Consider the following 18,563-nt stretch of genomic DNA (forward strand, 5'->3'; position numbering starts at 1 on the left):
AAGTGCTTTGGCGTGTCACAGTCATAAAAGAATCTTATAATCACGTGTTTTGTTAACTTAAATTCTTTACAATTCCTAGAATATTTTTCTCCTGCAGCTTATTTGTGGTGGTGTCAGAGGTTTGCACCTTTTTTTCACTGTGACTTTCATTATGGTTTGCATTCTACATTTTTCTTCTGCCACACTGGCTTTTTAGCCATTCTTTCCTCTTGCATTCATCCTGTCTGTGTTAAGTTCCGCCCCGTGAGTTGGAAACCCTTTGTGGATTCACTAGCAGCCTGAATAATGCAGATATGTTCACTCTGAATTTTTCAGAACCTATTGCAAAAGACATATTGAGGAAATTAAAAGCTTGTGAAAACAGTCTTTCTAACTGTAATAGTGCTGATTGAATGGTGTTAATGGAGCCTGTTGCCAGCATTTTGGGGAGCAGTGTTAGATCTGGTCACACATCCAACTGCCAAAGGGGTAGTTGACATTCCAATTCCACAGCATGGACATGATCAAAGATGTTCAAATGAAAACTCCTGTCATTAAGGACCCATATTACATCACTGAAGTTTTGGCATTTGTCTTGATTGCCATATCAGAGGGCTGTATGGCCTTAAATATAAACAAATTCCACAAACATTGCCAATTTTGTAAATCATGCAGTATCTTACAGTCATCACCATTTTCCTGGCTGTACGAACCCACATAAATAAGTTGGTTAATGCAGCCTTTAAAACAATGTACATAAAATGTCATGCAACTATATTAAGTACTCATTCATTCATACTACTGGCAGTAATTTCTCGCCTAATGTAGACTATTAGTTTGAAATGCAATATATGTTGCCTTTAAGAGGCGTAAGGAATGATTCTCTTTGCACAGTGACTAGAACTAGGGATCTAATTCAATGACCGTTTTAAAGTTTTTTCTTTTTTTCCGCATTCATATAATGAACTTCTATGCTCATATGTATAATGAAAACTGCCCATGGAAACTTGTCACGCTGTAATTACACCATCACACCAGTGGAGGCAATGCAGCGTCATCACTGATGGAAGGTTGTAATTACTTTGTAACAAATTTATATTGGCAATTTACATTATGAATTGGTAATTGAAGTTTATAATGGATGAAGGCTGATAGGTAATGTTTGTCAACATAATGTTTTAATATTGTAGAGAGTATTTGCATTGTGTGCACAATAAATATTTAATCTTTTGCTTATCCCTCTCGGAATGCCAGGAATTTCCATTATTTGGATGGTGTTTGGCTGGATGGGTTTAATACAGTTGATACATCTTTCTTACATCCAGCCTGACAGTACTGCAGACTGCATATTTCTCCTGGTTGGGGGTAATTACAAGACCTCTCAAATTCAGACAATATATATTGCAGTATGTTGATTCATGCCAAACCCTGACCACAAAAGATAATACACACTTACAATTCTCAACACACTAAGCCACCAGCATCCAGTAAGATCCATTAAAATTCCTATGAATGGGATACTGAATGAGAGGCAGATGTGGACCAGGCAATCTTCTTGCATGAGCCATATAACTCCCAAAGGGGTGACAAGGTGAAGTTAGAAGAGATGATTTTATTCACTTGCTCAAGATTCAAGAACAAGATTTGGAATTTGGTTCTGTGCAGTGATAATGACAACAAATCAATGAGGCAGCAAAACCAATGGTGTGAGGGTCATTGCAACCCCTCCCCCCCCCACCCCCACGCTTTTTTGTATTTTGTATTGAAGTTAAATTGTTGCTTTTTTTAGGTGTTGGGGGTATAGAGTTTAATTTCACTGCACCCTGTTGGTTATGTTCTGTGCAGTGCATGAGGGGTTGTTGTGGGTTGGGGTGGGGTGGCTTGAGAATGTTCTGTACGGGGGACATTTTGGAGCGATGTTTCTCGCATTGGGTTGGGTGTGGGCTATGGCGGGCGGGGCGGGGAGGAGGTCTGGAGAGAAGCAATGGGGGGGTGCAGGTGGTACAGGTAGAGGGGGTAGGGATGGTGGATTCTTGGGTTAGGACCTTCAGATGGGAGTTGCCATGTCAGCAAGAAATGCGAGTGAACGGAACAGAAGTGGGGGGGGGGGGGGGCTGCGGTGGTTAGCCAGTATGGGAGGAGGGGGAGGGGTAGAAGGAGGTTTGGGGGGGAAGGGGGTTCGGGGTGGGGTGTGGGGGATGGACGGTGCAGGGGGCCATCTTGGATGGGCCCGATTCAGAGTGGTGTTGAGGGGGTGGAGCCTAAGGGTGATAATAGCGGACTCTAAGGGGGAGGTGAGGCGGAAGCCTCCGGTGAGAGCAGGCTGATATGGTCAGTTTTTAGATGGACTGGACTTCCCAGAGTTGGAGGAGGGGAAGAGGCAGGCGCTGGAGGAGCCGTTAGTGTTAAAGGAGGTGATGGAGAACATTGGCATGATGCAGTCAGCAAGAAGCACTGCCATGAGGGTACTGCCATTTAAGGTGGCAAGAGAGCGGTTCCGGGACCTGGGGATTCAGGTAACGTGTGAGTGAGCCATGATGCCTAGGTTTAATTTGGCGAGCTTGGTGGAGGAGCTTAAGGGGGACCTTAAAAGGTGGGATGTGCTGCACCTAACATTGGCTGGGAGGGTGCAGGCGGTGAAGATGAACATACTGCCAATATTCCCAGTTTGTGTTTCTCTCCCTCTTGATTTTCCTCCCAAAGGCCTTTTTTCGGAGGGAAGATGTGTTAACCTCGGAATTTCCACTGCAACAGCAGAGGTAGTAAGGGGGGCTGGTGTTCCCGAATTTGTTGCATTACTATTGGGCAGCGAATGTGGAGAAGGTGAGACGATGGTGGTGGAGGTGGCGGGGGGGGGGGCAAGGTGCACGTGAAAATGGTCAAGCCGATTTGAGAGGGGAAGATGGGAAGGGTGATAGATGAGGACTTTGTGTGAAGTAATGCGCTGAGTGAATGCAATCTTCTCATGCACAAGGATGAGTCTTATGCAATTTTAAGGTGGTGCGCAGGGTTCACGTGACTCGGTCCCAGATGAGAGTTTTTTTTTCCGGAGGTAGCAGACGGGTGCAAGACGTGTCGGGGGGCAGTGGCGACGAACCATGCCCATATGTTCTGGAAGTGTGAGGAGTTGGAGAACGTTTGGAAGGAGGTGTTCAGGGACTTATCGAGGATTGTAGGGGATGAGATGAAGCCGGACCCTTGTGGCGATCCTTGGGGTGTCGGAAGTGCCGGAGCTTTTGGGGGGGAAGGGGGCCGATGTCGTGGCCTTCATCTCTCTGATTGGCCGGTGACTGAAACGTTTGAATTGGAGGTCGGCCCCGCCGCCAGGGGTTACGGCATGGTTAGGAGATTTGTACAAGCTTCTCAGGTTGGAGAAAATCAAATTTGCCTCAAGGGAGTCGGAGGAGGGCTTCGAGGTATGGTGGACGCCATTCATGGCTATATTTGAGGAGCTGTTTGTTGTGGGGGAGGGGAGAGTAAATTTACGTTAAGGTTGTGTTATTATGTTGAATATGTTTAAATAAAATATCTTCTTAAAAAGAAGGTAGCAAAATATGAGTATATTATTCAAAGTATACACTGGCAATGACATATGGATTGTGTGTCAGTGAGCTATTATTAACTCCTCCCCAGCCCCCACCAGGACAGATCCTTGGAATTAAGTATATCTTCTGATAATCACTGCCAGGGTGCCGGGGCACTGCCATGGTGACATGCTGGCAGTGCCAAGATGCCCAGTTGACACTGCCGTGGCCGTGCCCAGGGGAGTTCTCACCCATTAGAGGGGAGGCGAGGGGGGGTTTCAGGGTCACTAGTAGGCTGGGATGGGGGGAGGCGAGGTGGTGATGTCGGCTGGGTGGGAGGGGGGGGGGGGGGTCCAGAAAGCGAGGGGGCCTGAAAGTGAGGGGGGGGATGCAGAGATTGGGGCTGCCGGTCAAAATGGCCCCCAATCTGCAAGGAGCCATTCCTGTCGGTGAGCTCAACTCGACAACACAGGAAATCGACTGAAGTGCGGCCTCGGTGGTGAAAAACTTCCTAAGGCCCCAAAATTCGGCAAAGTGCTGGTGAACAGTGGGGCGAATCTCGGCGATGCAGCTTCTGAGAAACACGCCGCCAAACGTGACCGAAACCGGACTTAGTTTGAAGTCTGCTGAATGGCTCCTGAGATCTGATTGAGGTATGTAGGGGATTGGCTAAAAGGGGATTGGCAGGGTAGGCGTAGATTAGGTATTTCCAGCTGCTGGACACTCTAGAATGAGAGGTCATAATTTTAAGCTAAGAGGTGAAAGATTTAAAACAGAAATAAGAAGGACTTCCTTCACTCAAAGGGACATACAGCATGAAAACAGGCCCTTCGGCCCAACTTATCCATGCCGCCAAGATTTTACCACTAAGCTAGTCCCAATTACCTGCATTTGGCCCATATCCCTCTATACCCATCTTACCCATATAATGGTCTAAATGCTTTTTAAAAGACAAAATTGTGCCCGCCTCTACTACTGCCACTGGCAGCTGGTTCCAGACACTCACTGCCCTCTGTGTGAAAAAATTGTCCCTCTGTATCCTTTTATATTTCTCCCATCTCACCGAAACCTATGCCCTCTAATTTTAGACTCCGCTACCTTTGGGAAAATATGTTGACTATCTACCTTATCTATGCCCCTCATTATTTTTTAAGACCTTTATAAGATCACCTCTAAGCCTCCTACGCTCCTGGAGAAAAAATCCCAGTCTATCCAGCCTCTCCTTATAACTCAAACCATCAAGTCCCAGTAGCATCCTTCTAAATCTTTTCGGAACTCTTTCTAGTTTAATAATATTCTTTCTATAATAGGGTGAACAGAATTGTACACAGTATTCCAAGTGTGGCCTTACTAATGTCTTGCATAACTTTAGCAAGACATCCCTATGTTCAATGTTCTGAACAATGAAACCAAGAATTCCAAATGCCTTTTTCACCACTCTGTCCACCTATGACTTCACTTTCAAGGAGCTATGAACCTGTACTCCTGGATCTCTTTGTTCTGTAACTCTCCCCAACTCCCTATCATTAACTGAGTAGGTCCTGCCCCGATTTGTTCTACCAAAATTCATCACTTCACATTTTATCTAAATTAAACTCCATTTGCCATTCATTGGCCCATTGGCCCAATTGGTCAAGATTCCGTTGCAATCCTAGATAATCTTCTTCACTGTCTACTATGCTGCCAATCTTGGTGTTATCTACAAACTTATTAACCATGCCTCCTAAATAACAAATAACAGTGGACCCAGTACTGATCCTTGAGGCACACCGCTGGTCACAACCTGCAGTTTGAAAAACACCCTCTACAACTACCCTTTGTCTTCTGTCATCAGGCCAATTTTGTATCCAGTTGGCTACCTCACCCTGGATCCCATGAGATTTCACCTTATGCAACAACCTACCATGCGGTACCTTGTCAAAAGGGCGAGAATCTATGGAACAGAAATGTTGTCTACCCCAGTGTGCACGGAAAGCCGGAACACTAAACAAATTTAAGGAGGAGATAGATAGGTTTTTAATGAGGAACGGGAGAAGGGTTATGGGGAGAAGGCAGGAATGTGGAGATGAGGGCAAGATGAAATCCGCCATGATCATATTGAATGATTGAGCATGCTCGAGGGGCTGAATCGCCCACTCCTGTTCTTAGTTCCTATGTTCTTATGTTTACTTCATCTTGAGTTGAACTTTTCAGAAAAGGATAAGCAGAATAGTTGGAGAGGTAAAACGACCACAGTTCTTTATTGTTTGTCCAGCAAAATATGGATCAAAGGTTGCGTTAAGATTTTGAGAAGCATGCTACACGGTTCAGAAAATGCAATGCGTTCCAATCCCTCTGGTCAGAAATGGAAGTCATTATCAAGGATATAGTTGGGGCTACATTTAAACTTTTGGGCCCAGAATGGGCACAGTAATAATTTGTTTAGCAGTGCAGAGGTCCATGGGCAATTGGGCCGCCATTACACTGGTCAGAGCCATTTTTTTGCAGCCCTGGTGGCAGTGGTCACCTGAAATGACACAGGCTTTTTTTCAGTATAAAAATGAGGCTCCTGCGTAAATTGTTAAATTTGTTTACACTAATTAGAGCTTGTGGTGGGCCAACTCTATCTGGTATCTGCAGTTCTTAAAGGGAATGCTGAGCATTCATTATTCAACAAAAAGGCTATAAACTTCCAACTGTTCTTGTGGAGTGGGAAGGAGCAGGAATGTTCCTCCTGGTTCTACGAAACAAGTGGGATTATAATTGCTCTCCTATACCCCACTCCCAGTCACCTTCCAAGCAGACTTTCCTGAGGTGCTTAGCACAAGGCACAATTGGTAGGCTCCTACAGATATGGCTCCCCTATATTATTGTGATGAAGCCCTAGGGCAAATGTATTGCAGCCCCAGACCTGGGGCTGGATTCTCCGCCGGCGGGAGGCTCAGTTTTTCCGGCACTCCAGGGGTTTCCCGACGGCATGGGGCTGCCCCACAATGTGGGAAACCCCATTGACCAGCCAGCTTAACGGAGCATCCCGCCGGTGGGGTGAAACAGAAACGTGGGGCGGCGGGGTGGAGAATCCAGCCCCTGAGCTTTGTGGTGCACTGCAGTTGTACACCACCAGGTTTGGGATGTTAAGAAATTCGGGCAGTTGAAAAATATTGGTGAAAATTAATGTCCTCATTTTTGTCCCAAATGCACCTATCAACAGTGCACATCATGGGGGTATTATTAAGAACAATGAACATCAGGTAGTTGAGCTTTATTCTTCTGCTTTTTAACAGCTGTAGGTATTCAGATGAAATTGGAGTTTTTCCAAAAGAAGTTCTGGACTGCAAGCCGACAGGTGAGTTACTTATTATATCAGCATTCTTCTTCACAATTTTGCTGCAAAAATATGTTGACTAATTTTCAAATGAGCTGTTACTTTTATAATCTTTGTAAACTATATGTTAAATCAGGCTACATTTGTAGCACTGTTCTTAATAGGAATGACTTTGTAATTTTTTATAGTCTCTGTATATCATAGACCCTTTAATCAGACTATTCAAATTCAAATTAATCACAATGTGGACATCAAGTTTAACAAGCAGATAATACTTTATTTTAAAGACTATGCAATGTAATATATAAAGAGAAATACATACATTTTTAAATTTGAGCCTAATGGTTCATTTAAATCTCATTATCTGGATCACGCCCAGTGAGAGCGTGATCCAGATTGGGCCGGGTGGTGTGAGTCACGTTCGGCACGGAGCCCGATTTGGGGCTCTTGCGGGACTCACCAGGCACAATGCGGTGGCTGAATCTTGCCCGATATCGGTGACACGGATTGTCTTTCTTGGCGTTAATTTAATTTTGGTGTCTGGCCAAGAGGCTCTCCGGTGTCCAGCAACAGTGATGTCATCATGCAGACGAAGTAACCAATCACATTGAAGAATTCTCACAAAGAGAAAATATTTTACCGAATGTTAAACGTTATGCTGGAATTGACAGGCAGCAGCAAAACAACAGAGCTTGCCGCTAACTTCAAAGAAAGCTGTCCTCAAGATCTAGCAATCTCTCTTGTATGGATTTCTCCTTTCCCAGCAGTAGTGCGAAGTCACGGAAATTTCTGGGTGTCCAGCAGCAGTGATGTCCTGCAGCAAGTAGGGTATGCATCTAATCACATTGAAGTACTCTCACATAAAAGCAAGAAGTTAAAAACTTATCTTTCGCTTTTAATTTAAATATTCAGATGTCAAAATAAATGATTGTGATTCGATTTACAATAGAAGCTAAAATATTTAAGTTTTGAAATGTTAAAAATATCTGAAATTTTTTATCGGAGTAATTATGAAGTTAGTACACTGTTAACAAGCCAGTGTAACATTTTTAAGACTATTTGAAGCGGGTCTGACAGTAGAAGTTCTTGTCAATTCACAGATTGCTTCACCTCAACAGAGGGCCCATTGAAGAAACGTAGAATTACTGACAGTAACCCCGCCATTGCCACTGCAAAAAATCCAAGCCAAAGATCGGGACATGCACGGGGGATTCCAATAGAAATTGCAATATCAGGCAGGATGTTCTGGCCCCGCTGAAGGCAGCCGCTCATGGTGGATTCTGCTGCGGCGGGAAGGGCGAGCCACGCAAAACGACATCAACAGGCCCGGAAGATCCCGCCGGCAGCCAATGACAAGCTGCCCGGCCACCAGAAAACACACCTTGGGCAGGGGGGCAAAAAATCCCGCCCATCATGAATAATCTTCAAAAACGTTGTTATTTTTCAAATTCTATTCATTTCTTAACAACATTTTATATATTTTTTAGATTTTTCCAATTAAGGGGCAATTTAGCATGGCCAATCCACCTACCCTGCACATCTTTGAGTTGGGGGCTGAGGTCCGTGCAGACATGGGGAGAATGTGCAAACTCCACACAGAGAGTGACCCAGAGCCGGGATCAAACGCAGATCCTCGGCGCCGTGAAGCAGCCACCGTGCCATCCCGACCTCTCAACAAAATTTGTCATTCCACAAATATAACGACCTTGTGATTCACTTTTCCCACCGGCGGTGCACAGTTTCCCACAGGTGTGGGGTGGTTACAACGGGAAATCCCATTGACAAGCAGGGGGAAGATAGAATCCCACCTTCAGCGAATGGTATGCGGTGGAGAAACGCACGGCTGGGGGACCGGAGAATCTTTATTTTTCAGGGTTAGAGTGGTTGCTCAGTAGTAATTATGAATTTAGTATGTTGTTAAAAACAAAATTATACCTCAGTCCACAAGACATAGCTTTTTCCAAGGGTTCTTATCATAACAATATTGGCAAAAAAAAAGGTGGAAATTCATGTCAATTCAATTGATTTCTAAAACATCCCATTAATGAGGACTTCACCTGTGCACCCTTCGAGGTGCAGGGGATTAGTGATAGAAATCTCTGGCTCTCCGTGTTTGACTGCAGATATGTAGACTCCAGAAGTTGCTGTCACCTTCACAGTTGAAACTAAAGTCAGTGGTGACCATTTCATAGCAACTGCAAAATCTGGTCCATTAGCCTATCATAGTCAAGTCAAAAAAGAGGGTATCTTTATCATAATAATGTTTCATGTCTGTTTGTACAAAAATGTTTCTTTATTATAATGGTTAATTTCTTAAGTGTTTATGGCCTCCCCCACACAATTTCTATATCCAGATGTGGCCCACAGGCTGAAAAGCTTGCCTACATTTATTCTAAGATGAAATTATACAATAACAAAGCCAAATGTTCTCTTCATGCCCTCTTAGCTTAATGTCAACAATGCAGTTTGTCACCTATTTTACAAGTGTCAAAATGCAGTGTCCCTCTTCTTCTCTCCTCACGGATGCTGCCTGACCTGTTGAGTACTTCTGAAATTTTCTGGGTTTATTTCAGATTTCCACTATCTGCAGTATTTTGCTTTTGTCTGGCTGTTATGAATGCTGCTTTACCCTGATCTACACTGTTGTGTTTCAAGAACAACCAAGAGAAAAGCAATTTACATAAAAAAGAAAGTATGGAGAGCAAAAGTCATCTCAGAGGCAGACACAGGCCCGCCGGGTCGGAGAATCGCCAGGGGCGACATGAATCCCGCCCCGCCACTCCGACCGACGTCGGCTGACGTATTCTCCGGTGTCGGTTTTTTTTGGGGGGGGGGGTGGCGGTGATCATGCCGCGCCAGTTGGGCACCGTTGGCAGTGGCCCCCGGCAATTCTCCGGGCCCCGATGGGCCGAGTGGCCGCCCGTTTTCGCCGTTTTTGGCCAGTCGCGCCGCGTGAAATGGACATGGTCCATCACGGCGGGACCTGGCTTGTCGGCCATCTACCGGAGTCCTCGGGTGGGGGGGGGGGGGGATCCAGCCCCGGTGGGTGGGCCCCTACGGTGGCCAGGCCCACGATAGAGGCCCACCGATCTGCGTGCGGGCCTGTGCCGTGGGGGCACTCTTTCCCTCCGCGCCAGCCTCTGCAGGGCTCCGCCATGGCCGGCGTGGAGCAGGAACCCCCTGTGCATGCGCAGGAAACACGGCGGCGGTTCTGCACATTTGCCAGAACGCGCCGGCGGTTCTGCGCATGCACCAATTCGCGCCGGCCCATGGCGACCTTTTGGCGCGGTGCCAACCCCTCCGGCGCCGGCCTAGCCGGAGGATTCTGCAACTTCCAGGCGGCCCGATGCCGGAGTAGTTCGCTCCGCTCTTGGCGCCGGGCCATCTGGCCAGTTGCGGGAGAATCCCGCCCAGAGCGGAATTCTCCCACCTGGTGGAGTGGGAATGAAGAATGTGAGGGCCGGCGGGAAATCACACCATATCGTTAGGCCTTGACCAAATTAATTATGCGCCTGGTGGCTTTGCATCATATTCTGTGGCGGGATAACATGATGGACATTATATGTGGGTGCCATATTGAAGAGGCGCCCAACGTCACTGAACCAGTGTTGAAGAAAGAAGCTGGACCTGCTGAAAAAGAAGCTAGACCGCCAGGAAAACTCAGAGGCTGGAGGCTGGAGGATGGACCTCATCATGACCCAGAATCTGGAAGATCCACCTTTGGATGCTCCCTCCATCCACTGCTGTGGTATCCCAGGGAGCCCACCAGCGGGGACTTTGGAGAATTCTGCAGCACACCTTGTGGGGAGCACAGTGATCTTTGTCCTCTCTTCAAACTCTCCTTCCTGGAACTGGGATTTAATATCCCCCAGGCACATTTTAAAACTGATTCCACCAAGTGCATCTGTAATCTGTTCCACACCGGTTAGAGAACATATTACTAATTTTCCATTCTCTCAAAACACAAAATTCTAACCTAAAACCACACGCTCTTCACTTTCTGTTAAACTCATCATCCTTTCTCTAAAAATTTAAACCTTTACTGCACCTCTGGCACGAACAGAAAATGCTTCTTTAACTCAATTTTCAGATTTTCATAAACAAGCTAATCTCTGGGATGTCCATCTCAAAATGTTAAACTGAGATTGCTCGTGGAGACCTGCAGCCGTGCATACCTTGCTGCAGGTAGCAGCATTGATGCTTTGATATTCCAATCCCTTATCCTCCAGCAGAAATTGTTGATCACATTTTTGCTGGGACTACAAATCTGCTGATTTTGATTTATTTTTCCAATTACTTGAATCTTTATTCTCTGGTTAGTGACCCTTCTGCCATCAGAAAAAGTTTCTTCTTATTTAATCGATGCTCTTCATGGTTTTGCACACCTCAATTCAATCTACCCTTACCTTCCTCTGCTCCAAGGAGAACAATCCCAGCTTTTCTCATCTGCCCACTTTCACTCAACCTCCACATCCGTGGTGCCATTATAAATGCGATCTTCGTTATGTAAGATTTTTAAAATAGATTATCTGGAGCCATTCTAGTGGGTAAAGACACTGGGCGGGATTTTCCGAACCCCCGCCGGGTCAGAGAATCGCCGGAGTCCGGCGTCAATCCCGCCCCCGCCAATGTCCCGAAGTCTCTGGCACCAGAGATTCGGCGGGGGCGGGAATCGCGCCGCGCCTGTCGGCGCCCCCCCCCCCCCCCCCCCCCCGGCGATTCTCCGGCCCGTGATTGGCCAAAGTCCCGCCGCTGTCATGCCGGTCCCACCGGCGTGGATCAAACCACCTACCTTACCGGCGGGACCAGGCGGCGTGGGCGGGCTCCGGGGTCCTTTGGGGGGGGGGGGGTGCAGGGCGATCTGGCCTCCGGGGGGTGCCCCCACAGTGACCTGGCCCGCGATCGGGGCCCACCGATCAGCAGGCGGGCCTGTACCATGGGGGCACTCTTTTCCTTCCGCCTTTGCCATAGTCTTCACCATGGCAGAGGCGGAAGTGACCCCCTCCCCTGCGCATGCGCGGGGATGACGTCAGCAGCTGCTGATGCTCCGGCGCATGCGCAAACTTCCGCCGGCCGGCGAAGTCCCTTCGGCCCCAGCTGGCGTGGCGCCAAAGGCCGTTCCCGCCGGCCGTCGTGGCGCCAACCACGCCGGCGCGGGCCTAGCCCCTCAATGTTAGGGCTTGGCCCCTAAAGGTGCGGAGACTTCCGCACCTTGGGGGTGGCCCGACGCAGGAGTGGTTCACGCCACTCCATCCCGCCGGGACCTCCCGCCCCGCCAGGTAGGGGAGAATCCCGCCCACTCTTCAGTGTGTGACTATACCAATACAATGGTTCAAAATTCGCTCCTTCTCCGGGTATTTAGGCAACCAACCGATTGCCTCCCACAGTGGATCCCCAATGGTTCAAATCCCGGTTTGCCAGCACTCATGGCACCAGTTCTCAGAAAGATTCACCATCTTCAGTGTGCAAATGAGAAAAATTGAGAGACAAAGGGCGCGAGTGTCCCAACGGGAGACTGAGTGCCGACGCCGGAGTGAAACCCGGAGTGTTTCACTCCGGCGTTGGAAGCCGCTCCTCGCCCCCTATTGCCCCCCCCCAATCGGGGGGCTAGGAGTGGCAGCATGTGAATTCCGAGCGCCCGGCCTTGACGCCTGCGTCAAAGCGGCGCGCCGGGAATGATGCGGCCAGCGGCGCCGAAGTGACGTCAGCCGCGCTTGCGCAGGTTGCCTTCTTCCCCTCCGCTGCCCTGCAAGACATGGCGGCTTGATCTTGCGGGGCAGCGGAGGGAAAAGAGTGCATCGTTTAGAGATGCCGGCCCGGCGATCAGTGGGCACAGATTGCGGGCCATACATCTGCTGAGCACACCTATGGTGCTCGATCCTCCCTCCGCCCCCACAGGCCCCACACTCACCGGTCATGCACTGTTCACGCCGGCAGCGACCAGGTGTGGTTGGCGCCAGCATGAACCAGTTGGGTTCGGCAGGCCGCTCGGCCCATCCGGGCCGGAGAATCACCGGTCGTCGTGAGAAACGGCGAGCGGCGATTCTCCGAGCGGCCTGTCGGAAAACACGACACGCCATTTTTTGGGGGGTGGGAGAATCGCGGGGAATGCCAGGGTGGCGTGTCGTGATTCGCCCGGCCCTCCCGTGATTCTCCCACCCTACGTAGGGTGCGGAGAATCGCGCCCAAAATCTATATAAGCGTTGACTTTATTTCTCATAAACAGAATTAAAACCCAAGTGAAAATTGGGTTGAAGTTTTGAAATTACAGTATGTATATTCTTGCAAAACCAAAAAGCAAATCAAATTCATCATACCTAATAAGTAATCTTGAATGCACAATTACCTTGTGCTGCTCAAATGCTCCAGCTTGCGTGGAAGTACTTGCATTGACCCTGAACGTACTTCCCTTGAAGCATGCACAATTCCTCACATAGTTGGTCAGTGTATGACCCTGATGCACCCTATGTGCATTACTTGGTGAAACTGGGTGCCATAGATGTCGTCCATGGGTTGTCGTTTGCCCGGGCCTGCTTTACAACCTTGAATGTAATTGGGAGACCGGATGAGCTCAATTTCAGAATGATCTAGGTCAGATTTAATAAATGCTTCTTTGAGCCAGTATTAACTCACCCAGACTTTTTATTGCTTAATGGCTGACTGACTAGCAGAACTGTTCAACAGATCCTTTGTATGAACATATGAAATACGAGCAGAAGTAGGCCATTCGGCCGCCATGGCTGCTGCACCATTCAATTCAAACATGGCCCATTTGTTTGTGTTTCGAATTCAACATTCCCATCTACCCGATAACCGTCGATTCCCTTGCCTAACAAGGATCTATCTATCTCCGCCTTAAAAATATTCATTGACCTCACCTCCACCTCCTTCTGAAGCAGAGAGTTCCAAAGTTTCACAACCCTCTGAGAGAAACAAATTCTCCTCATCTCTGTCCTAAAGGGCAACTCCTAAATTTAAAACAGTGCCCCCTAGTTCTGGACTCACCTCCAAGAAGAAACATCCTTTCCACATCCACCTTCTCAATACTGTTCAGGATCTTATCCCATTAAGAGAAAAATGCAGAACTCAAAGTAATCCCAACATTAACCATAGTGAAAAACCAACACATGAACGTGTAACAACTCCAACCATTCTAATAACAATAACACCAAAACTGTACACCATCTATGTTAATTCTCCCCCAAACCATTCTTTCTCACAAAGTCATTCGCCTCCTCCAGCATATTAAAATAGTGGGGCGGAATTCTCCACTCCCCACGTGGCCTGGGAGAATCGCGGGAGGGCCTCCCGACATTTTGTACGCCCCCCTGGCGACCCCAGCGATTCTCCCCATCTCTCTCCCCCCCCCCCCCCCCCCCCCCCCCCCCCCGGCTTGGAAAAATCTCCGCTCGCTGTTTTTCACGACGAACGGCGATTCTCCGAGCCTGATGGGCCGAGCGGCCAGCCCTTCACGCCCGTTTCACCACGGCAGCAACCACACCTGGTCGCTGCATTCGTGAAACGGGCAGCAGATGCCCGTTTGGGGCATCTAGGGGCCCGATTTGGACGGGAGCACCGCGACTGTGCTCCGGAGGGGACAGGCCCGTGATCGGTGCCCACCGATTGTCGGGCCAGCGTCCAAAACGGACGCACTCTATCCCCTCCGCCGCCCGGCAAGATCAAGCCGCCACGTCTTTCCGGGCGGCGGTGGAGAAAGACGGCACCGCGCATGCGCGGGTTCGTGCCGTCTGCGTGCCGATGTCATCCGCGCATGCGCGGGTTGGAACCGGCAACCCGCGCATGCGCGGATGACATCATGAAAAGCGCCGTTCGCGCGTCATTTCTGGCCGCCGAGGTCGTGGCCGGGAATGACGGGGACCCGCTCTTAGCCCCCCAGGTGGGGGTGAATTAAATGTGGGGGAGCGGGCCCCGAGGCCGTCGTGAACCACGGCCGAGTTCACGACGTCCTTCGCGAATTTTGACCTTAGCGGAGAATACCGCCTGTGTTCTTTGTAATTGAACGTCACCCATAGTTTTGCTGGGTTCAGCATCCCAAATCGATCTTTGCTCCTAAAGAGAGCCGCCTGGGCCTTGTTAAAGCCGACTCGACATTTGGCCAGGTCAGCCTCAAAGTCCTGGTAGACTCGTATGGAGTGACCCTCCCAACTACAGTCTCACATGGACTTCGCCCACTTCAAAATTCGCTCCTTCTCCAAGTATTTATGCAACCGACCAATTGCCTCCCATGGTGGATCCCCAGCTCTCAGCTTCTGATGCAGCGACCAGTGGGCCCGATCTACCTCTGGGGGCTTCACGATATCCCCCTCCATGACCAGCTTCCCAAACATCTCCCCACGTATTTGGTGACATTCGTACCTTCGATTCGCTCTGACAGTCCAACTATCATTGGGTTTTGTCGCCTGCATCGATTCTCCTGGTCGTCCATCCTGGCCTTCAATGCTTTTCCCATCTCCTCCAGCATTGTTTTCACTGCCTCCACAAAGACAATTTGGTTGCCCTCTACCGCTCCCGAATCATCGCGCCCTGCGACTCCAATCGCTACACCACCCTTTCCATCACCCGCGAAGAGGAGTTACTGCCACCTCAATCACCACAGACAGGTCCTCCTGCATCTAGAACATAGAACAGTACAGCACAGAACAGGCCCTTCGGCCCTCGATGCTGTGCCGAGCAATGATCACCCTACTCAAACCCACGTATCCACCCTATACCCGCAACCTAACAACCCCCCTTAACCTTACTTTTTAGGACACTACGGGCAATTTAGCATGGCCAATCCACCTAACCCGCACATCTTTGGACTGTCTCTTGAACTCGCCAACAATTAACTCCATTAACTGCTCCGTTGACAATGAGGAGAGTGGCGACGACACGGTGAGGTCCTCCATATTTTCCTTCACTGCCCAACGAGGTTTCTCCACATCCTGAGTGGGGGTTTTGTTTGATTTAAGCCTTGTACTATAATCCACCAACATCCCACATCAGAGGAGAAACCAATAAATTTCACTTGCTTTGTTCTACTTCCCACCAAAACACCCATTTCCCAGGGAAAAAGGGCCAAAAACCAAGATTCCAAGCCGGAGCCACCTTGTGTGTGACCGATCAGCTCATGGCCGCCAGCAGAAGTCTCCGACACTGTATATATAAGTAGTGGCCAGAAACATCTTGAGAATCAGTATGCAGAGGAAACAGCTCCAAGTTTAAAAAACATCATTCAATGTGGACTTTGCTGACAAGGCCAGCATTCATTGTCCATCATGAATTGCCCTTGAGAAGGTGGTGGTGAGCTGCCTTCCAAAACCACTGCAGTCCATGTGGCATAGGTACACCCACAGTGCTGTTACAGAGGGAGTTCCTGATGTGCTGCATGCAACATTGCTGCTTCTTTGCACATGAATCTGAAAAATCAACTCTGCTGACCCCCTGCTTCCTTTGCAATGGGGCAGCGCTTCTGAAGAGTGCCAACACCTGGTGGGCCCCTGATTGAGCTTGGCCACACCCAACACCTTGATGAAAAAGCTGGGGAATGAGGGTGTCCACAGGGGCAGCCTGAGTGAACTTCCAGATGACCAGAGGCCTTCTGGGCATTCAAATGACACAGACATCACTCAGCAGTGTGAACAGCCAAGGGCCTGGAAATAGCACCAAAGGGGTGCATTTAAAAGACAGACTGCAGCAATAGAGGTCGGAGCCAGGCCACCCGATCCCGACTGGGATACCCGAGTCCATGGACTTGGCACCAAGTGACTACCCGCTATTACCCCTGGCCCAAGCAGCCGCCCCCAGCAAGCCCCGACAGTTTTCAATGGATTTTCAGTGTTCTCCTTTGCCTCCCACTCTCCCTTTGCAGCCATGACGCCCAGTCCCTGTTTGTAAATACTTGTAGTAATTCGCGTCCGCGAAACCTCTACCTGAGAGGGGTGGAGCACTGGGGAAGGACGGAGCACGAAGTGTCCAAGCCGCAAATCACATTCAACTGCATGCAAATGCCAGCTTTGCATGCCCCTGTTGGTGTGGGGTCTGAACCCCGTTTTCACCGGCAGGGAGGGACTCCCCGGAGCACGACGCCCGAATCAGCACCCGGCGCAGACCTCGATTTCTAGCAGACGCTTGATTGTCCTCGCGATTCGTGTTTCCAACATTGTGAGGCGGACAATCCAGCCCCAGGGCAGGATCAAGCTTTAAGGTAATCACTGTTGACGCTCAAACATAAATAATGCCTACTTGGATTAGAGACTGTCTGTTACCTAGCAAGCGAGGAAGGAGTAAATTGGCAAGAAAAGAAGACAAAATGTATGCCTATATTATTGCAATAAAACTGCTCCTGACGTTTGAGTCGCTTTATTCCTCAAATATTAGTCTTTCTTCAGCATGGAAATGCATAAACCAGAGCATGGCAGAAAATCTGGTTCATGCATTTTCCTGGACTTGGCAGCAATCTACACTTTCTGTCTGGCAATTTTTTAATGGAATACATGACCCTGTTAATAAAAGTGTCACTATAACAATTACTGTCTGTGTTTTATTGGAATTGCTCAGAGAATGATGTTATAAGTAAATGCTTCCTTATAAGATTCAATATGCAGCATGAATCCTCATTCTTTATAGAATCTTTTGTTTTACATTATTGAACGATGGAGAGCTTTGCATTTGTGTTGTACTGTAACAACTCCTGTGGCACCTTAAAGCCCTTCACAAATAGCAAATTAGTTTGAAGTGGAAAATTGTTAGCTATGGCTGCTTTTGTACCATGGTAAAGTGCATGCAAGTGACACCTGATCCCAGTGCACAGGTCTTGTGCAATTGACTGCAAACTAAAATCAAGCTTGCTGGAATTTACCCAGGCTGACAGCTGAGAACAACTATATTTATTGGGCTTCTTCGTCATTTGGTCTGAATGAATTCCAGCAAGCTTAATTCTAAGGTGAAGGCACTCACAACACAAGGTTGTTGTGAGGTTCACTCACAAGGTGCTGGTACCTGGTCTCAACAGAAAAATAGCTCAGCCTGAAGGAAAGGACTTCAATCTAAAACATTGGGCTTGATTTTATGGGCTGCCACCATCCTGCATCCCCCCTCCCCTCGCCCACCCCAATCAAAATCCCACCCACAATCCCGACAGCTTCCCTAGAGCAATGTAATGCTAGAATTAGCATTGATTGCTTTAAGGCTAGACCTCCGTCCTTATTTTAGGAGGAAATCCTGTCTCAGATGGCTCTGTCTTCCAGGTAATCCCACTACACTGAGGAGCTCAGGTGAGTCAGGGATCAATGGTGTCAATAGGGGTGGGGATGGAAGGTGGTTCGGAGACTGGGACTCTGGATTCAAGAGGCCAAGGGGGTGGGGAGAATTAGGCGAGATGACCTTGAGATCTTGAAGGGTGAGGTGCCTCAAATGGACCGAGGGAGCCACAAACAATGTACCTCCCTCCTTGCCCAACACCAACTTGCACAGCTAAAGCTACTAGGCTGTCTCCCTGATGTAGGCCTCTCCCACCTCAGGTAAAACGCCAGCCAGAATGGAATGATCCACTTGAATGGCCATGGATTTGCGTGGGTGGGGTGTTGGGGGGGTCGGGGGGGGGGGGGGGTCGGAGAGAAGTGTGGCAATTAGGCACTTGGAAGTCCACCCATTATGTGTCCCCCCTCCTCCACCTTCATGCCCGTTGTCAGGCGAGCACAAAATCTAGCCCATCAACTCTGTTTCTCTCTCCACAGATGCTTCAAGATCTGCTG

The 18,563-nt window shown here is 48.8% G+C and overlaps 1 protein-coding gene across 5 annotated transcripts in view; it reads left to right on the plus strand.

Annotated features, from left to right (window-relative positions):
- The window catches only part of cacna2d3a (calcium channel, voltage-dependent, alpha 2/delta subunit 3a), a 1,093,156-nt gene that overhangs the window by 884,998 nt on the left and 189,595 nt on the right, over positions 1-18,563 (plus strand). For all 5 annotated transcript variants that reach the window (XM_038812776.1, XM_038812778.1, XM_038812775.1 and 2 more), the window contains one exon: positions 6,767-6,828. In XM_038812776.1, coding sequence (XP_038668704.1) covers positions 6,767-6,828 — 62 coding nt within the window. The remainder of the gene's footprint in view (positions 1-6,766; positions 6,829-18,563) is intronic.

This window comes from Scyliorhinus canicula, chromosome 11 (assembly GCF_902713615.1).
Source record: "Scyliorhinus canicula chromosome 11, sScyCan1.1, whole genome shotgun sequence".
Classification (NCBI taxonomy): domain Eukaryota; kingdom Metazoa; phylum Chordata; class Chondrichthyes; order Carcharhiniformes; family Scyliorhinidae; genus Scyliorhinus; species Scyliorhinus canicula.